Raw genomic sequence first — 23689 nt, 5'->3', positions numbered from 1 at the left:
CCTCCTGCTTGTGTTCCCTCTCTCGCTGGCTGTCTCTATCTCTGTCAAATAAATAAAATCTTTAAAAAAAAATGTTTTAGTTTAATGTAGTCCCACTTGTTTGTTTTTACTTTTGCTGCTTTTGCTTTTATTTTTGCTTTTGGGGTCAGATTCAAAAAATCATTGCCAAGTCCGATGTTAAGGAATATACCACCCAAACTTTCTTCTAGGAGTTTTATAGTTTCAGATATAACATTCAAGTCTTTAATCCACTTTGAGTTAATTTTTGTGGATGGTGTAAGTAGTGTTTCAGTTTTTTTTGTATGTGGTGGTGAGGTTTTCCCAACACTGTTTATTGAGACAGCTCCTTTGTATGTTCTTGGCTCCTTTGTCATAAACTAACTCACCATATGTGCATGGCTTTATTTCTCGGTTCTCTATTCTGTTCCAATGATCTATGTGTATTTTTTTTTTAAGGTTTATATTTATTAGACTGAGAGAGAGAGGGAGAGAGAGAGAGGCAGGCAGAGGAGAAGCAGGCTCCCTGCTGAGCTGGGAGCCCGACGTGGGATTTGATCTCAGGATCCTGGGATATGACCTCAGCCGAAGGCAGACACTTAACCGACTGAGCTGCCCAGGTGTCCCTATGTGTATGTTTTTATGCCAATACCATACTGTTTTGGTTCCATATCTTTGTAATACAATTTGAAATAGAGTATGATGACTCTAGCTTTGTTCTTCTTTCTCAAGATTGCTTTGACTATTTCTGGTCTTTTGTGGTTCCATACAAATCTTAGGATTGTTTGTTCTATTTCTGTAAAAAAATGCCATTGAGATTTTGATAGGATTACATTGAATCCATAGATTGTTTTGGGTTGTATGGACATTTAAACAATATTAATTATCCCAGCCCATGAGCACAGACTATCTTTCCATTTCTTTGTGTCTTCATTTTCTTTCATCAGTGTCCTATAGCTTTCAGAGGTCTTTCACTTCCTTGGTTGAATTTATTCCTAGGTATTTTATTCTTTTTTATGCAATCATAAATGGTATTGTTTTCTTAATTTCTCCCTTGATTATTTGTTAATAATATAAAGAAATGCAACAGATTTTTATATGTTGCTTTTGGGTCCTATAACTTCACTGAATTTGTTTTATTCTAACAGTTTTTTGGTAGAGTGTTTAGGGTTTCGTAAATGTAATATGTCATATGCAAATAGTGAGTTTTTCTTTTCTGATTTGGTTGCGTTTTATTTCCTTTTCTTGCCAAATTGCTCCAGCTAAGACTTCTAATACTATGTTGAATAAAAGTGGTGAGAGTGGGCATCCTTATCTTGTTCTTGATCTTAGAAGAAAACCTTTCAGATTTTCATTGTTAAGTATGAGGTTAGCTGTGAGCTTGTCATATGTGGCCTTATTATACTGAGGTATGTTCCCTCTATATCTACTTTGTTGAGAGTTGTTATCGTAAATGGATATTGAATTTTCTGCTTTTTCTGCATCTATTGTGATCATATGATTTTTTTTTTATCCTTCATTTTGTTCATATCGTAGAGCACACTGATTAATTTGAAGATGTTGAACCAAACTTGAATCCCTGGAGTAAATCCCACTTGATCATGGTGTATTCTCCTTTTAATACATTGTTGAATTTGACTTGCTAATATTTTGTTGAGGATTTTGTGTCTGTGTTTATCAGGGATATTGGCCTGTAACTCACTTTTTTTGTGTCCTCCTTGTCTGGTTTCATAAAAGGAGTTTGGAAACATCACCTCCTCTTCTATTTTTTGGAAGGATTTTTGAGAAGGATTAATTTCTATTTTTTGAGTATTTGGTGGAATTCACCGTGGAAGCTGTCTGGTCCTGGGCTTTTGTTTGTTGGGAGGTTTTTAATCACTGATTCAATCTCTTTACTAGTAGTAGGTGTGTTCAGATTTTCTATTTCTTTGTGATTTAGTCCTGGTGGGGAAGGGAGATTTATTCCAATCATGCCTTTTAGAGTTTATATGATAAATTATTCATTATTCCATCGCCTGGGTAGAAAGCACAGGCATAGAGACCAATAAAAGGAGCAGGGCACTCTGTCCTCCAGGAGCTTACAGTTTGCCCAGAGGTCTTTTTTTAATAATAAATTTCATTAAAAGATTTTATTTATTTGAGAAAAAGAGCATGGGGGGAGGGGCAGAGGGAGAAGGAGAAGCAGATTCCCCACTGAGCAGGGATTCCCAATATGGGGCTTGATCCCAGGATGCTGGGATCATGACCTGAGCTAAAGGAAGATGCTTGCTTAACTGACTGAGCCACCCAAGTGCCCCTAAAAATTTTTTTTGAATAATTGATATGTTCACATGGTTTAAATATCAACAATCAAAAGAGAGAAGGTAAAGAGTCTCCTACCCCTGAGCTTCCAGCCATCTAGTTCCCTGCTCAAGAGGTAACTACTGTGAATAGTGCCTTCTGTCCCTGAAGACATTCGGTCCATGTTGTTTAGTGGCTCTCAACAGGGTCCAGGGAGGTGAAGCTAATCAGGGCAACCTGGGGAAGATTTTCTAAGGGCACATGGCTGCAGCCATCAGGCGATGGGGTCAGGAAGGATGGGCAGGCAGAGAGATTCGAAAAAGATTCCCAGAGGGCTTGGGTATAATCCTCACTTCCAGCCCCAGCCATAGGTCTAGCTAGTCAGGCAAGATATTACATGTGGGAATGGACACAGTATTATAAGATTTCACTAGAGATGAAGGTCACATTCCTGGTACAGCCAGACAGTGCCCTCACCCAGAGGAGCAAGACAGCAGCAGTGGGTCTGCCATGTTTGGGTGGGGCTTTAAGAAAGGTTACTGTCTTCAACCTTTCTGGGCCTCCTTGTTCCTCACTTATGAGACCTCTAATCTAGGATTTAAAACTTTTTTTTCCTTGAACCCCTGTAGCAGTCTGAAGGAACCCATAGACTTCTTTAAATGCATACGTGAAACATGCAGGATTAGGAATGTAAACAAATGACACTGAAATATGTCAGGTTCCCCACTTGGTGGCCCCAGGGTAGTCCCACTGCACAGAGACTTCTGGCTCCCATGGGCTGCTCTGCCGGTTGGCACTGCTTCGGGCCTGGTGGTGTTCACTAGGAGAAGGGGGTGGGGAAAATTCCCTCTGAGGTTGCTTTGCAAAGAGTCAAATGAACAATCCCTTTCCCCCTAAGTAGCTTCCCCTCTGTCTACACCAGATCTCCTCTCCCAGCTGAAGATGAGTAGGTTTGTCTGGTGTTCTGTTTCCAAAAGGTGGCAGCACTGTTCTGGGAGACAGAACCCCAGCCCCCTGGGTGGGGAGTGCCTGCCCTCACAGCCCTGCTTCTGTAGCCCACTGGAGAATTGCTGAGTCGGCCTGCATGGGTCTTGCCTGTGTTACCGTCTCCTCCCGGGTCACCGGAGTCTTAGCCTTGCAGAGGGACTGTGGGCTGCCAACCTTCTGTTCCCGGCCTGTGCTGGGGATACCCGGCAGGGGCTACTAGGCCTCCCGGGGTGCAGGTCTCAGGACTGGCCTGCCAGCAGACGCAAAAGAAAGAGGTTCCTGCATTGACTTTTTACCCTTCTCCTGCCGGTGTTTGGCCAGGGGCGGGGGGGGGGGCTCTGGAGGAGGTCAGTGTTTCAGTGGAGTCTCGGGTGGCTTAGGGCAAATTTTTTTCTTTTCAAATAATTCAGCGTTGGCTAAGACAGCATCAAGTATTTGGTGCATTGTGGAAGTGCGGTGATTTCCAGTGGGCCAGTCTCCCTTCAGACGCCCCAGCGCGGCCTTCAGTCGTCCCTCTGCTGTGAGTTTGGGGTCTGTAAGCCAGGAGTTGCTCCTCTCACGTGTGCGTTCATGAGGGCTGCAGGCAGTTCCTGAACTGTAATCGAAGCAGTTGATTTTCAAGAATCTACTAGAAGCTGAACTTGCCTTCAGTAGAAGGAGAGCATCAGCAGGGCCTGGTTCAAGCGTGCGTTCTGCCGGGTGGCTACATGGGCTCCTCTTCAGAGCCCGTGCCTCTAGGACCCAAACACAATCTCTTAGGAAGGTGTACATCTAGAGTCTACCTATCATTCTTTCAGCTACACTGCTAATTCTCCATTTCCTCCGTCTTCTACGTGTTCTCTCACACACAGGTGCAGACACACACACTTGCACATTCCTTAAGGCAAAGAGACAAAAACCCCACAAGTTTTATCCATTTATTCCAAAATTATACATTGTGCCCTTGCTATGTACTAGGCACTGTCCTGAGATAAACAGTAATCAGGACAGGCACAGCCCCTGCTTCCATGGCGTTTTTAGTCTAGAGGGAGGAGATGGACACAGTACAAGTAAACAAATGCGCTAGAACAAACATGCTGTCCAGATACGTGCTCTTAGGATGTGACAGTGTGACCGAGTTGTCCCTCTGCACAGGGTAAGCAGGGAATGCCTGCCAGCCGGAGGAGGTGACTAGTGTCAGCAGGATGTGGGAGTCGGGGCCATGGCATCAAGGCCGCAGGGCAGGCCTGTGCCTGTCAGGTTTAAGGCACAGAGAGAAAGCTGGAAGGCGGGGTTGGCCAGGGGCAGGAGCCAGATCATAGGATGTGATGTCGTCTTTGAAGGTTTCTAAGCAAGTGAGTTAAAGAGTACCTCCAACCCAATTAAATGACACCTAATTCCCAGCAAGTGCACACAGTGGGGTTTATTTGCGGGACCGCAGCAAAGAACAGCAGAAGGTGGCTGGAGCCAGCTGGGGTTTGTGTGGCATTTAACTCTGCTCGCTGCATGTCATTTCATCTAGACCGTACAACAGCCCCACGAGGACAGCGTTGTTACCGTCCACTTATCCACAAGAAAAGCAAGGTGCAGGGGTGGAGTGGTTCACCCAGCTGGAGGGGCAGACCTGGGATGTGAGCCCCAGGGGGCAAGCTCCAAGCCCCTGCTTCCTATGCCTTCCTGGAAATGGACCCCCCGACAGCTTTTTTTTAAAATTGTTGTCATCAATTTATTATTTTTTTAAACCCATGATTGATTGATTGATTGATTGATTTAGTAACTCTGTACCCAAGGTGGGGCTCAAACTCATGACCCTGTGGTCAAGAGTCTCATGCCCCTCTGACTGAGCCAGCCAGGTGCCCCGTAGTACTTATTTAGTATGTGTGAAACATGTTATAGTTTGCATTTCTTTGAACACTACTGAGGTTGAACAGTTTTTCATGTGTCTCTTTTTTTAAACTGTGGTAAAAAATATATGACCTATCACCTGTCATTTTAACCACTTTTGACTGTATAGTTCAGTGGCACTAAGTACATTCACACTTTCTGGCAACCATCACTACCATCTGTTTCTAGAACTTTTTTGTCACCCCCAAACAGAAGCTGTGTAGCCATCAAGCAAGGATTCCTCATTCCTCCTCTTCCCACAGCCCCTCCTTGAATCTACTTTGTCATTACGAATTTGCCACGTCTAGATATTTCATATACGTAGGATCATCCAATATTTGTCCTTTTTGCTGGCTTATTTGACTTCACATGCAGTCTTCAGGGTTGGCTCATGAGGTGGCATGCATCGGAACATCAGTCCTTTTTATGGTTGAATATTGTCCCATTGTGTGTACGTATCACATCTTGTCTGTCTGTCGATGGGGTTTCCACCTGGGGCAGCTTTTCACCCAGAGAGAGGACCTTACAACTACTCACTCCTGTACTGGGGATACTTTCTGACCCCTGGCAAATCTGTGTTTGTCCGGGTTAGGGGTGCTGCTGAGTTTTTTAAGGTAACTAGCTTTGGTCTATTTAAAAAGCTCAAGAGTGGGGGTGTCTGGGTGGCTCAGTCAGTTGAGCACCCGACTCTTGATTTCGGCTCAGGTCATGATCTCAGGGTCATGAGATCAAGTCCCGCACTGGGTTATGCACCCAGTGTGGAGTCTGCTTGTCCCTCTCCCTCTGCTCCTCCCCCACTCACTCACTCTCTCTCTCAAATAAATAAAATCTTTAAAAAAAAAAAAAGCTCAAGAGGAACACTGTAATTGTTCTGCACCAACACCAACTCTAATTAGGTTCTTTCTCTGTCCGCTCCATACACGGATAGTGTAGAGAGCTCCACAGGGGTTCTTTCTTTACTTCAAAGCATGAAATCATCCGCTGTAGATGGAAATTTAGCTTGGTCTCGAAATTCTCCAGAGTAGCCACCCAGGAGCCCAAAATCTTTGCTGGGGGACCCTGGGCAGGCCATGTCTGTCTGGCTTCAGTGTCCTCATCTGTAAAATGACATTAAACTCCTTCTAAAAGATTATGCATCCTTCCCAGATAGAGAGGTTAAGTAATTCCTTTTCTAATTCTCCTCCGGGTTCTTCCCTGCTACTTGTACGTTAAGCCTGTGCCTCTCTCCGCTTTGAGAAGCCACTGGTCAGCGTTCCCCCACAGTGATCCCACATTCCCATGATGAGGTGACAAAGCCGACCCCTGGGGGTGCAAGGTGCAGGGCCGCAGTGCCCCCGCTGTGTGGGTTGCTGTGTGATGGGGGCCCCCTTACCTCCTAGCAGCCTTTCTCTGCATACCTGGAAGTGCTGGGTGGTCTTGGGAAGCGTGGTTTATGTCTTTCTGGATGAACTGCCCCCCCATTGCCAGGAAATCAGTGATGCTGGCGGCCGCTCACCGTGGGAGGGGAGACAATCCATGCTGCCTCAATGTCCCCTGAGGCACAAGGCCACTCATGGCCAGTTTTCTTTTTCAGAGCAATCGATCTGAGAAACCCAGTGCTGCAGCAGGTGCTGGAGAGGAAGAAGGTGGTCCTGTGTGTCCTGACCCAGAAGATAGTGACGGCGCAGCCATGTGTGATATCAGAGCACACTCAGCTGGAGGAGAAGTGCAGCAGCATGGTGGGGATCCCGAGCAAGACCGTGCAGGTGTGCAGCTGGGTGCGGGGTGCGGATGCGGCCTCCCTGGTCCCAGTCCTCCCAGCTGGGGCCGTGGCCTCGTTGGCTGGTGTCTTCATGTGTCAGGACTCTTCTATAGTGAGCTAATAGAAATCCAACCCAAACTGGCTTCATCGAGAAATAATTTATTGGCTCATGTAACTGAAACATTCTGGGTAGTCTGGCTTCAGTCACTGCCAGTTCAAAATTCAAAATTCAGAAAACTGCGTGTGCTGCCTTCCCTGGGGGTAGGTTCCCTCTCAGGTAGGCGCTGTCCTTGTGGGGGGGGCTTTCGTCCCACCTGCTGCCACCCCAGGGGAAAGTGTGCTCAGGGTTGGCTCTCACTGGACCATCCCTGGTTGTACCCATTCCTGAAGCAGACCCAAGGCCAGGGCTACAGGACCCTCAGAATGGCCCTGCTGGCTTGGGTCAGGTGCCTTCCCAAAAGAAAATGGGTCAAAAGAGTACTGACCGAGTCAATGCACAGGTAATGGCCAGAGGCCCTCGGAGCCAGGGGTCTCAAAATGATTACTTTGGGATGAACTGCCTCAAATCCTTTATGGACTAAGGGAAGGTAAAGAGCAGTGTATGTGTCTATATACACATAAACAGAAGCTTCTGGATTAAAATAGAGACAGTCTTACCAGGCTGATCCCTGAGCCAGTACAGAACTTCTGTGGAACAAGAGGCTCCCAACCCCAAACTGTTTCCTCCACAGCTTCCCACGGTGCCTGACGTCCTGTTCTTAGAGATGTGCTTCCTGCAGTACCTTTGGCTTTTGCTAGAGGACCCAGGAAAGTTGTATTTGGGAGGAGTGGAGACAGAGGTCTGCTCTGGAGCTGGGCTCTCCCTGGGGCAGTGATGAGGGAGGGGCCCGACAGGAGACAGCTTTGGCCGGCCCTGCCAGTGTTTCTGCCCGTGGTGGACCCCCACCACAGGCCTGGCACTGGCCTGGGAATCAGGAGGCTGGCTGTCTCCACACCGACCAGGATCAAGTTGCTGAAAGGAGATCTGCAGTGTTTAGGCAACGATCGTCTCCCTAGGCCATCATGGGAAAGGGTCACATTTGTAACAGTGTTGGAAGGGGAGAGCTTTGGTGCCTGACTGCTTGGCATTTCCTGGCAACCCTCCTCTCAGCCTTACCTCTCCTCCCCGGCCCCCCCCCCCCGTTTGTGGAACAGCGTGGTGTGCTGTCGACAGAAGTCTGGAATGATGCCCTTTTGGGGGCTGCTCGCTCTTAGCCAGGTTCTTCCAGTCAGGCTTTGACATTGTTTGGATTTTCATCATTGTGCGGGACGTTCAAGTCGTTACCCTAATCCTCTGTGAGCGAAATGAGAAGTTATCCTCTTTATCGTCTTTATTCAGTACCACAGACCCAGCCTCACTGTTTCCCACACTCTGGAATCCCGCTTTTGTGTCCCCACAGAAGTTTGCTCATTTACTTCCAGTATGTGCATGACCTTATGAGGCCCACCAGGGTGAAATCCTTACCTCTGCCGGCCAGCTTCTCTTTTTCAGTCAGTTCCTTGAGCCTTTGCTGAATGCCTCTCGGGCCCCAGGCCCTAGACCGGCCACAGTGGGGAGGCAGAGAGAAGCCTGAGGGAGTCCGAGCACACAGGGTGCAGCTTGTGCTCTCACTCACAGGTGTCTGCAAAGGAAGATGGGAGCATCGTCAAAGACACCCAAGTGGAGCTGGAGATCCCGGCTCCCACCACCATCGCCTATGGCGTCATCGAGTTGTATGTGAGACAGGACGGCCGTTTCAGTGAGTGCTGCCTCCACTGTGGGTATTAAGGAAAGAGCTGGGAAGTGTGGGGGTGTCCCGGGACAGGTGAGGCAGGCGGGCTGTGTTGGGAGGACATCGGAGTGCGCAAGCTTTCACCAGCACGGCGCAGGGTCAGCAGCGTGGGCTCTGCCATCAGACGGTATCATCCCTGGTGCCGCGGCATCCCTGTGAGGCCTCAGTGAGTTGTGGATGTTGCTGAGCCTTAACTCCCCATCCCTGGAAGGTGAGAGCCATTCCCTCCCAGAGCTGCGCTCAGGATTAAACGGGACGAGCACACGAAGTGCCTGGCCCAATGCTTGTTTATCAAGTACTGTGTCTCCGCTCTTAATTGTACTTTCATCAGCAGCATCTCACCTTCCTTCCCCCGCAATATGAGACCAAAAATGTGGCACTTGACCTTGTTCTGCTGATCACCAGTGCTCAAAGCCGGGAGACCCTGGTCATTGTGTCATTTGAAGAAAAGGGCTCTAGCTTAGCTCGTGTCTGCTGATCTTAGATGCTGGTGGCCCCTCCCTCAGGCTCGTCCTGGGAAAAGGTTGTGTCAAGCCAAAGAAAACTGACCATTTCTGGGGGCCATGAATGAATAAATGTAACATAACGATTGACTTTTTGAGGTATGGTAATGTCATAGTTATGTTTAAGAAAAAGAGTCTTCATTCTGAGAGATTGATACTGACATCTTCACAGATGAAATGGTAACACATCTGTGGTTTGCTTCAAAAATAATGTGGGTGGAGCGTAAGGTGTGTGCATGGGGTCCGGAGAGGTAAAGAACCACCGTTGAAGCTGGTCAGGGGGTATATTCATTCATTATACTACTCTATTCTTGTGCCATTTCACCTTTTCCATAATGAAAAAGTTTTGAAAGGGGTGCCATTATAGACCATGCCCCTATCTACTGCGGTCTCCTGCTTTCCCCCCATTTGTTCTCTGTAAGGTTAGGGAGGAGGAAGTGGGCTGGCGGTTAGCCTTCTGTGTGCACTAGGCTTACATGCGGTCATGCGCCACAGGCTACAGCTGCAGGCACTCAGAACGTGCACCATCTCCACGGGACAGTCGCCAGCTCCTGGACGCACAAGAAGCCAAAGAAGACCCACGTGAGGCATGGGATGAAGTGGTAGAGATTTCCTCTTCACACGTGGAGCAGCCTGCCTTTCACGGAGGTGACAAAGAGTGAGGGTGTCAGTTTGAAGAAGCTCGTCTGGAGAGGTTGGTCAGGGACACACGAAATGCCAGGAATACCCGGAATCATGACCAACAGGCTGTAGGCCATGGTTCCAAATTTGTGTCCTCGGCATTTTTATTATTTTATTCTGTCTCTTTGGAAGACTTCTGTCTACTGAACAAACTGTATTATTAAGATGATTCAATTGTCCTTCCTGTTTTTGTTATCAGCATGTTACCACGTGCACGTACAGGACTCCAGACTAAGATGTTTAGGCCTGGTTTTCCTGTCCGGATGGGTTGGCACTTTTATAAACCTCTTGAAAGCTTGGCCTGTACCGAGGCTGCCCATGAATGCTCTGAGGACCTTTGGTGGCTGGGGAGCAGGCTGGAGCTGCCACTCAAGGCTGTACCTGCGGGGAATGCCTTCCTGTTTCTCTGAGGAGGTGGCAGCATCCTGCTCTGCTTTTCTCAGACAAGGTTGGAAAGACAGCCTTGTCTGGCATGGCTCTCCTGTTTGCATTTCAATTTCATGCCTTCTATGTTGGCTGGCTTCTGCAGGCTTTGCAAGTAAACTCCTCTTAGTGCTGTGGAGAAGAGGTGCCAGGGGGACTTCTGGAGGCTCTGTTGGCTCACTTCCCACGCCGTGGCCAAGGAAGGCCTGCTCCGTTGCTCTTTCCCACTGCTGACTGTCATGCCTGTGTAGCCTGGTGGCCGGGCTGGCATTGTATGTGACTCACTGCCTGATTTTTTTAAGCCAGTTCTGCTTTTTTCCCCTTTTCTCATCTGTGTTTTCTGTTGCTCTTGCCACAGAATATTCTGGTCTGGCTTCATAAATGTAGACTTGCAGGGGTCAGAAGGGCCTTTAAGAGGCTGCCTGATGTCTCCTCCCACTTTCTGGGAGGAAATACATTTGACAAGGATCCTGTTTGTCCTCTGAAACTTTAAGCAGAGGCTGCCTCCCTCTGTGTCCCTTGGGGGAGGCACTTGTGCATCAATCAGAAACATCGTTTTATGGGGCGCCTGGGTGGCACAGCGGTTAAGCGTCTGCCTTCGGCTCAGGGCGTGATCCCGGCGTTATGGGATCGAGCCCCACATCAGGCTCCTCTGCTATAAGCCTGCTTCTTCCTCTCCCACTCCCCCCCCCGCTTGTGTTCTCTCTCTCGCTGGCTGTCTCTATCTCTGTCGAATAAATAAAATCTTTAAAAAAAAAAACAAAACAAAAAAAACAAACAAACAAACAAAAAAACACATCGTTTTATGGTCTTGCACTTTTGCCTTGTGCTTTGTGTAATCAGGCATTATGCCGGTGTCCTTTCCGCGTGTACTTCTGATCGGATGCTTCATGGACAGGAGCCCGTGCTCCCCACCCTGTCTGGGTCTGCACTTCTCGGCTGGTCTGATGCCCTGACAGCATCTCTCTACTGGGTCCCACCGCACACTCTTAATTGGCCCTTCTGCTTCTCTGCATCTTTACGCATCTGTTCTATCCTAGCAGTATAGCTCATGTGATTATTTAAAAATACAAATTTAGTCATTTCACACACCTGCTTAAACACTCTTCCCAGGCTCCCTCTGTCCCAAGAGAAAGTCTCCACTCAGGTGCGATATGACCCAGGCCCAGTATTTGTCCGGCCTTCCTTCTAACCTCTAGCTGCTGCTGCTGTCGCCATCTGGCCAGTTAACCCACTGTCTGGGAACACTCCTCTGGCTCTTATCCCTGAGTTCCATGCCTGCCTGTGTGCTCTCTGCCTCTTTGCCTAACTTATTCCTACTGAAACTTTAGGGGGTTCCTTAGAAACTGCTTCAGAGTTCAGAGTGTGCCAGGGCTGCCCTGGATGTCTGGTGAGCATGGGTCATGAGTGAGTAAATGAAGACTGTTGCATTCGACTTTAAACAGCGATTTGATCTTTTTATGTCATGTGTGCCCACAAGCAAATAAAAATGCATGCTAATCCTTATGCCTTCCACATCTTTATTCCATAGCCTGTGCTTAACTACACAAATTATTAATTAGAAGCATAAAAAGAACCCTAATTCACAAGTTCACTTACTGTTTTGGCTTATTAAGGACATAATTATTACATAATAACTGTTACCTTAGTTGTATTCTTAAATATGGAAGTATTTAAGGAAACATTTCTTTTTATATTTAAAAAAAAACTTATGGAAAATTTCATATATGTTCAAAAGTAGAGATAATGATGTAATGAACTCCCATGTACCTACGATCCAGCTTTAATAACTAGGGTGATTCATGTTTCATCTATAACTTTACCACCTCACTCCACCCCACTCAATTATTTCAAAACAAATCCTAGGCATTATATTGTTCTGTTTATAAATATTTCAGTATATCTAAAGATAAGGCTGTTTTAAAAAGACTAGTAAGACTAGTTTTGCCTTCATATAGATTCATGGAGAATGTATTCATTTGTCTTTTTTTTTCACTCAACATATTTGTAAGATTCAGTCATACAGTTGCAGAAGTCAGAAGTTCATTTTTTGTTGTGTATTATTTGATTTACTAATGAAGAAAAGTTAAGACTTTAAAAATACAACCACATACCATTTGTATACTTGTATATATTATCAATAATACTTTAATATTATCAGTTCAGTCAAGTCAAATTTATTAATCAAATTTAAATTTTTTGTTTCATACATGGTGAGTTATATAAGATTCGGTTTTATTAAAAAGAAAACCACCGGCCCCAAATGGTGTCACTTTAAAATTTACTTAGTTGGATTTTGGTTAACAGTTTGTTCAAATCAGGCTAAGGAAATACTTCTGATGTTTGAAAGATTGCTTCCTGCCTCTTTAGAAAGGATACGCTGGACATCTTTATGTTTAGAACAACCGTTTCTCCTGTAATTGTAGGAAGAGGCTGAGTTTTATCAAATAGCCTAACATGTAAGGAAGTGGGTCTATGGGGTCAGGGTGTATGTGTCCCCCACCGCCCTACCCCATTAGGTAAAGCTGGGTCTGAGGTGTGCCAACAAGGCCCGGCTAACCCTGTGCCTGGCTTGTCCTTTTCTCTCACATTACAGAATTCTGTCCCCTACAAGGGAATTATTGTGGCTTCGAGCTCAGGAAAAGTGGCGCTTTCTTCATGGACTCTCTGCCCTTACAAGAGTTTGCATTTGGGGACGTGCCAGATGCTGGGCAGGGACTGCCTGCCCTGGATAGGCCGTTGAGCGTTTTAAAACAAGGTATTGCCAGCAGGGCGGGGTGTGGTGAGCTGATGTCTACTCACACTGCACTGCAAGAGGTGATGGGGCCTTCATGAGCGACGACTCCCGAGACTGAATGGAGAACAGAGAGGACGGTGCCTCCAAGTCGGACCCTGCAGCTCAGCAGGTTGCACCTCAGTGGGATCTGAGGGAACCTCAGGTCTTAGGTGGCATGTTTTGAGGAAGGGGTAGAAGACTGAGGACTGAAAGTCCGGGCATGTTCTTTCATTTTAACCATAGAAACCTTGCTATTAAAAACAGCTGATCAGCAACAAAGAGAGAGAACCCCAAATCTGCACCTGTTTCGTTATGTTCCAGCCTTCACTGCCAGCACAGGCAAGGCTTTGTTGGCATTGCAAAGTGCTCTCTTGGAGGCTTTGTATCCACATGGCTTGAAGCCCTGCAGTGCCATGGCACCTGGGGAGGAGGGGAGTACCTGCGACTTGCCTGCCGCAACTCCTTTTATTCCCTGTAGCATTTTGTGTTTTAAAAAAGTTGCCTTTCCTTCTCGTGGCATGGGCAAGGGGAGGGGAGTGTAGTATGTGGCAGAAGAGAAAATGGGCAAGGAAAAGGTGAAACACTCAGGAACGAGCTTGGTAAAAAAGAGATAGGAGCAGCTCAGAATACGGTCTGGCTGGGAGGATAAGAAAATTCTTACCTGTGGGGCTTCGCTGAGTCCCAAACCAGAAGATGCTTTTGTTTCTTCAGCCAAAGTGCCAGTGTTACGAGAAATGGCAAGGAAAGCCCAGTCTTAAGATAGGGCGTCCCCATCTCATGCAGGGCCGTGGGCCCCTCCTCTGCTCCCTCGAGACTGATAACTGGGTGTGACTTCAGTTGCCGTTGAAGCGCTGCCGTGGGTTAGAACCACAGCAGAGCGCCCCGCAGCCTTGAACGGTGCTACAGGGAAGTGAGAAGACAGTTTGTGGGTTGCAGCTTCCTTCTATTGTCCTTTCCCACCAGTCCACGCTGTCAGTTGGTCATTCCAGTCAGCCTGAGGTGGAGTGGGATGGCTGGGCCTGTGAAGGATCGGGGGCAGCCTGGCTTTTGTGCCCTCAGACCCCAGACCAACCAGGAAAGCTCTTCTCTCCGGGCTGGGGTGGCAAAGACCTGGCTGTGTTCATAGGGAAGTTTTTGAGTCTGTCTGGGACTGATGTGACCTGTTCTGTCCACAGGGCTGACAGCTGGGTGCTGGAATTCCGCATCAGCAGGGGCATAGTGCAGTATGTAATAGTATGCCTCCCTGCACATGAAAGCTGTGCTTTATCAGATCTTGCTTTTAAATCCCCACTGGGCTTAACTTACTAGAATTCTTTCAGTGTATTTAAAAAAAAAAAAAAAAAGATTTTAAGGAGAGAGCCTCAGGCATCCTGCGGAGGATGGGCATAGCCTAGCCGGGTGGGCCTGTGTGCCCATGTGCCCGCTGTCCAGGACCAGTGGAGAACAATGAGTGAGAAAAGTGGAGTGGCTGTATTTGCCATGAAAACAGAGTGCCAGACTTTGAGAAGCAAGCATTAAATATTAAAGGATAAAAATCTGCATGGTGTTAGAAGAAAGGACATGGAAAATGATGGCCTTTGGATTTGCATGGCTGTGAAGCCCTGTAAAAGTACTAACTGATGGTTAGTAATTCAGCCTTGACAATTTATTTCTATAGAAATCATGCTAAAGAGGAGTCTAAATAATTGATCAGACTTTTCCAGAAAATAGACTTAATGTTTAGTGAGTCATTAGAACAAAAGAGTGAAGTCTGAGACAAATCTGGGTGGCCCTCTCTCTTTTCGTCCCTCTTCTTTTTTCTTAAAGTCGTTTCGTTATTGAGAACACGCAGGCCAATAGCTAGCTGGAGGTCTAAGTCGTGTTCCACGAGTGGCCCTGCTCCTGGAAGTGTCTAGGAGAGAACTGAGGACAGTGACTATAAAAAGTCAGCTGTCCCTTGTTTGGAGACACGCACAGCAGGCATGACACTGGACGCGCTCTGCTGCTTTCACAGCCACCCTGCTCTTAGAGAGGAATTTCCATCCCTTTGTGGAGCTGCCAGAAGAGCAGCGGATGGCACTGAGCAACATCCTCCAGGTGGTCCTGTCTGATGAAGAATTACTTGTGGCCCTGGAGCAAGTGGTAAGATCAGAGACCTTCTGAGACAGTGTTTCCACCTGGGTTTTCTGGAGATGTGGACAGGCTCAGTCTCTTGGGATAAAGCCGAGAGCTGGGATAAAATTGTATTTGAAATGTCCCCAGCTCCTTTAAACCTTAAAGCTTCTTCGTTTCTCACTCCCAGGTCCTTAGTGTTCTAACTGAAGAAAGGTGGCTGATGTCAGGAATCAAAGGGTAGATTGGTTCCCTAAAGGCTGTTGTAACAACTTATTACAAATTCTATGGCTTTGAAAAACAGAAATTTATTTTTAGAGTTCCGGAGGCCAGAAGTCTGGAGCTGGGATGACAGCAGGACCCTGCCTCCCCCACAGGCTCAGGGGGAGAACTCTTCCTCGCCTCTTCCAGCTTCTGGTAGCTCCTGACGCTCCTTGGCTTGTGGCCACACTGCTCCAATCTGTCTCCCCGTGCCTCTATCTTCTGTGTCAGTGTCCTCCCCTTTTCTGTCACTTAAAGGACACGTTGGATATAGGGCCCACTCCAGTCTAGGAGCATCTCATCTTGAGATCCTTACCTTAATTATAACTGCAAAGACTCTTACTCTTATTCCAAATAAGGTCATACTTTGAAGTTCCAGGTGAACATATATTTGAGGGGCCACTATTCAACCCCACTACAAGGGGGCTGCATGGTAGAGTCCAATAAGTCAACTTATTCTATTTAGGATAGATTAAAAAGCAGGCCTTTGTATTTTTGTTTTGTAGCAGAAGGATTTTCTGGGGAGGTTGAGTTCCTTAACTATTAGTTGTACAAATGCTGAAGGACATACCAGCTGCCAGCCTGCCAGACTTTGTACTCTCCTTCCTTAAGGGGGCTGGGGCACAATTAAGATGATTCAATACTTAATGGTTTCCAGGAGAGCATTCATGTTATTTTTCCCTCTTGCAATTGGATTGTGCAGAAAGAGCTTAGCTACCAGTGATGGAACCTGCAGTTGTTGAAATAGTACAACAGTCTAGGACATCCGGGTGTTCTGGAGGACGTGAAGCTCACAGGAGGGTGTGCTAGCCCCAGGGAGAACACAAATGTTTCAAAAAGTCCATTGACTTGTACTTCCTAAAATAGCTCCTTTCAAGAGGGAAATCTCAGACTAGACCCTTTGGAAAGAACATCAACTGTCCGGTCAGCTGTGGGAGAAGCAAGCTGCCCAGGTGGTGGGGGCTGGTGGGCTCTTCTATGAATGCATCTGATGTGGAGGTGGCTGAGGTGGCCCTCACTGGTCATACTGATGGGGGGTGGCCCCATCTCCCAGCAGGCCCACTGCAGATGGCTGAGGCTGCCTTGGGCCCAGCTGGGAATGTGGTTGGGGCTGGTGTACCAAGTTTAGAGCTGGAGAACCATGACAGGACAATGTTTTTGTTCCTCTCCTTAGTTCTGCATTTAGTCGCCTGTCCCTGGTACAACTTGACAGACCCTGCCTTGTCCCGGAAGGTTCTATCCATAGTTCTTGCATTCCTCCTCCCCTCTCTATGAAAGAATAGTACCAGGCAAGGCTGTTTACTCTCTCCTTATGAGAGATTAGTGATTTCAAAACAGAAAAGAATGCAGGGTTTTGCTTTACTTGGGAGATGGTGGAAGGATAAATAATTGCATGTCGTGGGGCAGAGGCTCACCTTGGCCTCTGGCTTTACTATATCTCTTTTCTCCTCCCTCTGCAGTGTGAGGATGTGGTCAACGGCCTGTCGCCCCCACCAGCAATCCTGGAGAAGCTGAAGCCCCCACAGCAGCAGGACCTCATGGCTTTCCTATGTCTGGTGGGGTACAGAGTCCAGGGCGGGCATCCAGGCCCGGAGGATGCAGTCAGCAACCAAAAGCTCTTTTCTACGGCCTACTTCTTGGTCAGTGCACTAGCAGGTATGGAAAAAGAAAGAACTGTTGTTGCTTTGAAATTGCTTTGCTTACTATTGTGGAATATTTGGTACATGTGGTTCCCTCCCTTTCAGCAGTATGGGGAGGTTAAGTGGAAGGCTGAGGAAGCTTTTATGATTGTCGTGAAAAGTGCTAGACTTGTGTGACACCAGCCTCTACTCTCTCGGAGAGCATGTCTGTCTCTCCTCTTGCTTGCAGGCACACACCCTCAGCAACACAGGAAGGTATCTCCTCAAATACAGCCTGCAGTTCACGCTGGAGCCCTGACACTGCTGCGTGGCAGTGGCTTTCATTTGACAACTGCTCTCTCCCCTAGTGTTTCGGGACTTCTGATCCTCTTTGCAAACCTGTTGGCCACTTGTGGCCATTTCGGCAGGGAGACTGTGGAGAGCATCCATTCACTTAGCATAATGTCCTCAGGGTCCATCCATATTGTCACAAATGACAAGATTTCCTTCTTTCCTTTTTTCATGGCTGAATAATATTCCATTGCATATACATGCCACATTTTCTTTATCTATTCATTCATCAATGGAAACTTAGGTTGCTTCCAAATCTTAGTTATTTTAAGTAATGCTGCAATGAATGTGGGGTGCATATATATATTTTCTAAAGTTAGTGTTTTTATTTTCTTCAGATAATTACCCAGAAGTGGAATTGCTAGATTATATGGCAGTTCTAGTTTTAATTTTGGGGGGAACCTCCATATTGTTTCCATACCTGCTAGTGCACTGTACCAATTTACATTCCTACCAATGGTGCACAAGGATTCCCTTTTCTCCATATCCTTACCAACACTTTTTATTTCTTGTCGTTTTGAAAAATAGCCATTCTAACAGGTGTGAGGTAATATCTCATTGTGATTCTGATTTTCATTGCTCTAATGATTAGTAACATTAAGCACCTTTTCATGTACCTATTAGCTATCTGTAGGTATTCCTTGGAAAAATGTCTATTTAGATCCTCTGCTCATTCCAATTGGATGGTTTGGGGGTTTTTTGTTTTGTTTTGTTTTGCTATTGAGTTGTATGAGTCCTTTTATATTTTGGATATTAACACCTTATTAGAATTATCTTTGTAAATATTTTTTCCCATTCAATAGGTTGCCATTTAATTTTGTTGGTTTCCTTTGCTGTGCAGAAGTTCTTTGGTTTGATGTAGTCCTACTTAATTTTGGTTTTGTTGCCTTTGGTCTTGGTGATGATTTTTTTAGATTTAACACCGAATGCAGTCTCAAGGAGCTTATTACCTTTGTTGTTTTCTTCTAGGAGTTTTATGGTTTTGGGGCTTTTGTTCAAATCCTTGATCCATTTCAAATTAATTTTGTATATGGTGTAAAATAGTGATCCAGTTTCATTCTTTTGATACGGCTGTTCGATTTTCCCATGCCGCTTACTAAAGAGGCTGTCTTCTCCCCATTGTATATTTCTGGCTCCTTGTCATAAATTAATGGACCAAATGGGTTTATTTCTGGGCTCTCTATTCTGTTCCATTGATCTATAGTCTGTTTTTATGCCAATACTGTACTGTTTTGATCAGTATAGCTTTGTAATATAGTTTGAAATAAGATAATATGATGTCTCCAGCTTTGTTCTTTCTCAAGATTGCCTTGGCTATTTGGAGGTCTTTTGTGGTTTCATACAAATTTTAGAATTGTTTGTTCTATTTCTGTGAAAAATGCCATTGGAATTTTGATAGAGATTGCATCCAATCTGTACACTGCTTTGGGTAGTATGGACATTTTAACAATATTCTTCCAATTCACAAGCACAGATTATTTTTTCCATTTGTGTCTTCAATTTCTTTCATCAGTGTCCTGTGGTTTTCAGTGTACAGGTTTTTCACCTCCTTGGTTAAATTTATTCCTAGGTATTTTGTTCTTTTTATGTAACTATAAATGGGATTTTCTTAATTTCTCTTCTGATTATTCATTAGTATATAGAAACACAACAGAGTTTTGTATATTGATTTTTGTATCCTGTAACGTCTAAATTTATTTGTTCTATTTTCTATATATAGTATCATGTCATCCATAAATAGTAACAGTTTTACTTCTTTCTTTCCAATTTGGATGTGTTTTCTTTTCTAGCATAATTGCTCCGGCTAGGATTTCTAATACTGTATTGAATAACAGTGGTGAGGATGGGCATCCTTGTCTTGTTTCTGATCTTAGAGGAAAAGCTTTCTGCTTTTCACCATTAAATATGACATTCGCTGTGGGCTTGTCATATATGGCCTTTTTACGTTGAGGTACATGGCCTCTATACTTTATTGACGGCTCTTTTTTTTTATTATCATAAATCGATGTTGAATTTTGTCAAATGCTTTTTCTGCATCTATTGAGATGATCATGTGATTCTTATCCTTCATTTTGTTACTGTGGTGTATCATGTTGATTGATTTGTGGAAGTTCAGCCATCCTTGCATTCCTGGAATAAATCCCATTTGATCATGGTGTATGAGACTTTTAATGTACTGTTAAAGTCAGTTTATGAATATTTTGTTGAGGATGTTTGCATCTATGTTCATCAGGGATATTGGTCTGTAATTTTCTTGTGGCCTCCTTGTCTGGTTTTGTTATCAGGGTAATACTGGCCTTGAAAAAGGAGATTCCAAGAGTTTGAGAAGGATTAGTATTAATTTTTCTTTAAATTTTGTTTTTATTTAAGTAAGCTTTATGCTGAATGTGAGGCTTGAACTCACTCACCCTGAGATCAAGAGTCACATGCTCCATTGAGCCAGCCAGGTGCTCCAGTATTAATTTTTCTTTAAATGTTTCATAGAATTCACCCATGAAAACATCTGGCCCTGGACTTTTGTTAGAAGGTTTTGGTTACTGATTCAATCTCCTTATTCATAATCAGTTTGTTGAGATTTTCTATTTCTTCCTGATTTTGTTTTGGTAGGTGGTATGTTTGTAGGAATTCATCCCTTTCTTCTAGCTTGTCCAATTTGTTGGTGTATAATTGTTAATAGTTTCTCAAGATCCTTTGTATTTCTGTGTTATCAGTTGTAATTTCTCTTTCATTTCTGATTGTATTTACTTGAGTCTTCTATTTCTTCGTGAGCGTAGCTAAAGGTTTATCAATTTTATCTTTTCAAAGAACCAGCTCCTTATTGTTTTTTGTTAGTCTCTATTTCATTTATTTCCACTATGATCTTTTGTTCTTTCCTTCTACTAAGTTTGGGCTAAGTTTATTCATCCCTTCCTAGTTCCTTTAGGTATAAATAGGATGTGTAGTTGAGATTTTTTTTTGTTTCTTAAGGGAAATTATTGCCATGAACTTCCCTCTTGAACTGCCTTTACTGCATCAAATACGTTTCAGTATATTTCCATTTTCATTGGTCTCAAGGTATCTTTTGAATTCTCCGTTCATTTCTAATTTCACCTATTGATCATTGGGTAGCATTTTTGATGTCTACATATTTGTGACTTTTCCAGTTTTCTTCTGTTAATTGATTTTAGTTTTATACCACTGAAATCATATTAAGTAAGCATCTTTTCCAGTCACAGTCTTCTTAAATTTATTAAGACTTGTTTTGTGGTATAACATGTGATCTATCCCAGGGAATATTCTGTATATATCTGTTAAGTCCATCTTAATGTGTTGTTTAAGGCTGAGGTTTCCCTGCTGATATTCTGTCTGGATGATCTGTCCCTGATAAATGGGGTATGAAGTTCTCTACTATTATTATATTGCTGCGTATTTCTCTCTTAAGGTCTGTTATTATTTTCTTTATATATTTAGGTGCTCCTATGTTGGGTGCATAAATGTGTTCTATTTTCTTGTTGTACTGACCCACTTATTATATAATGCACTTCTTTGTGCTATTACAGTCTTTGTTTTTAAGTTTAGCTATCCCTGCTTTCTTTGGTTTCCATTTAGATGGAATACTTTTTACCAACTTTCAGTCTGTGTCTTGACATCTTAAGTGAGTCTCTTGTAGGCAGCATATAGATGAATCTTTTTATTTTTTGCATTCAGCCACTCTATGTCTTTTGACTAGAGAATTTAGTCCATTTATATTTAAACTAGTTAATAATAGGTATGTACTTATTGCCATTAAAAATTATTTTGTGGCTGTTTTGTAGTTTTTTGTTCCTTTCTTGCACTCTTCTTTTGTCGATTTTCTGTAGTTATATGCTTAGATTCTGTTCTCTGTGGAACTACTCTAGGTTGTTGCTTTGCAGTTACCATGATGCTTACATTTGAGAACTTTTTAAAGTCTATTTTTTTTAAGACTTTGATAGAGTGCGTGTGCGTGCATGAGCAGAGGGGAGGGCAAAGGGAGAGGGAGAATCAGGTTCCCCACTGATCAGGGAGCACAGGTGGGGCTTGATCCCAGAACCCTGGGATCATGACCTGAGCAAAAGGTAGACACTTAACCAACTAAGCCACCCAAACGCCCCATAATAGTCTATTTAAGTTGGTAATAACTGAAGTTTGAATGCATTCTAAAGCCCTACATTTGTACTACCTCCTCCACCACATTTTAAGGTTTTGATGTCAGTTTGTAACTTTATATCTTGTGTATGCCTTAACAAATTATTGTATAGTATTTTTACTATTTAGAATTAAACATTTTTTTCTTTTATTCACTTTAAATTTTAATTCTAGTATATTAGTTTCAGGTGTATAATATAGTGATTGCAATTCTATATGTTACTCAGTGCTCATCATGATAAGTGTATTCCTTAATACCCATCATCCATTTTACCCCCCCCCCCACCAACCTCCCCTCTGGTAACCATCAGTTTGTTCTCTATAGTTGAGAATCTTTTTCGTGGTTTGACTTTTTTTTTTCTTTGCTCATTTGTTTTGTTTCTTAAATTCCACATATGAGTGAAATTGCATGGTATTCGTCTTTCTCTGATGGACTTGTTTCACTTAGCATTATACTCTCTAGCTACATCCATGTACTTGAACATGGCAAGATTTCATTCCTTTTTATGGCTAAATAATATTCCATTGTGTGTGTATATGTGTGTGTGTGTACATATCTCACATCTTCTGCACCCATTCATCTATCCATGGACTATAGATGGACTATTGCTTGGGCTGCTTCCATTATTTGGCTATTGTAAATAATGCTGCTATAAATATAGGTGGGCATGTATCCCTCTGAATTAGTGCTTTTGTATTCTTTGGGTAAATACCCCATAGTGCAATTCCTGGATTGTAAGGTAGTTCTATTTTTTTTTTTTAAAGATTTTATTTATTTATTTGACAGAGATAGAGACAGCCAGCGAGAGAGAGAGAACACAAGCAGGGGGAGTGGGAGAGGAAGAAGCAGGCTTCATAAGAGGAGCCTGATGTGGGGCTCGAACCCATAACGCCGGGATCACGCCCTGAGCCGAAGGCAGAAGCTTAACCGCTGTGCCACCCAGGCGCCCCAAGGTAGTTCTATTTTTAACTTTTTGAGAAACCTCCATACTTTTCCCCCACAGTGGCTGTATCAGTTTGCATTCCCAACAACAGTGCAGGAGGGTTCCTCTTTCTCCACATCCTTGCCAACAGCTGTTGTTTCTTGCATTGTTGATTTTAGCTATTCTGACAGGTGTGGGGTAATAGCTCATTGGAATTTTGATTTGCATCTCCCTGATGATGAGGGATGATGAGCATCTTTTCATGTGTCTGTTGGCATCTGTATGTCTTCTTTGGAGGAACGTCTGTTCATGTCTTCTCATTTTTTAACTGGATTATTTGTTTTTTGGATGTTGAGATACAGAAGTTCTGTATAAATTTTGGATACTAACCCTTTATCAGAGATGTCATTGCAAATATTTTCTCCCATTCCATAGGCTGCCTTTTAGTTTTGTTGTTTCCTTAACCATACAGAAGCTTTTAATTTTGATGTAGTCCCAACAGTTTACTTTTGCTTTTGTTTTCTTGCCTCAGGAGACACACCTAGAAAAAAGTTGCTGTGTTCCTTTCTAGGATTTTCATGGCTTCCTGTCTTATATTTAGCTCTTTAATCAATTTTGAGTTTATTTTTGTATCTGAAGGTGGTCCAGTTTCTTTCTTTTACATGTTGTCCAGTTTTCCCAACACCATTTGTTGAAGAGATTGTCTTTTTTTCCCCCCTCCATTGGATATTCTTTCCTGCTTTGTTGAAGATTAATTGACCATATAATTGTGGTCTTATTTCTGGGTCTTCTCTTTTGGTCCAATGATCTATGTGTCTTTGTGCCAGGATCATCCTGTTTTGATTACTACAGGTTTATAACTTAATATCCAGAATTGTGATGCCTCCAGCTTTGCTTTTGTTTTTCAGTACTGCCTTGGCTATTTGGAGTCTTTTGTGGTTCCATACAAATTTTAGGATTGTTTGTTCTAGTTCTGTAAAAAGTGCTGTTGGAATTTTGACAGAGATTGCATTAAATATGTGGAATTGCTTTGGGTTGTATAGATAAATTAATATTTGTTTTTCCAATGCATGACCACAGAATCAGTCCATTTCTTTATATTGCCCTCAATTTTTTTCATCAATCTTTTACCTTTTGGCTTTGGTTTATTCCTAGGTATCTTATTATTTTTGGTGCAACAGTAAATGGGATTGTTTTCTTAATTTCTCTTTCTGCTGCTTCATCATTGGTATACAG

At 44.0% G+C, this 23689-nt stretch overlaps 1 protein-coding gene across 1 annotated transcript in view; it reads left to right on the top strand.

The window, feature by feature from the left end:
• Positions 1-23689, top strand: part of GSDME (gasdermin E) — a 66710-nt gene that overhangs the window by 32567 nt on the left and 10454 nt on the right. Inside the window, exons 5-10 of the mRNA XM_034669327.1 lie at positions 6701-6872; positions 8526-8646; positions 9678-9830; positions 12883-13044; positions 15056-15183; positions 16875-17070. Of these exons, the coding sequence (XP_034525218.1) occupies positions 6701-6872; positions 8526-8646; positions 9678-9830; positions 12883-13044; positions 15056-15183; positions 16875-17070 (932 nt within the window). The remainder of the gene's footprint in view (positions 1-6700; positions 6873-8525; positions 8647-9677; positions 9831-12882; positions 13045-15055; positions 15184-16874; positions 17071-23689) is intronic.

Source organism: Ailuropoda melanoleuca, chromosome 1 (assembly GCF_002007445.2).
Source record: "Ailuropoda melanoleuca isolate Jingjing chromosome 1, ASM200744v2, whole genome shotgun sequence".
In the NCBI taxonomy this organism is placed as follows: domain Eukaryota; kingdom Metazoa; phylum Chordata; class Mammalia; order Carnivora; family Ursidae; genus Ailuropoda; species Ailuropoda melanoleuca.
Note: the sequence above shows the minus strand (reverse complement) of the source record. Positions and strands in the feature narration are given on the sequence as shown.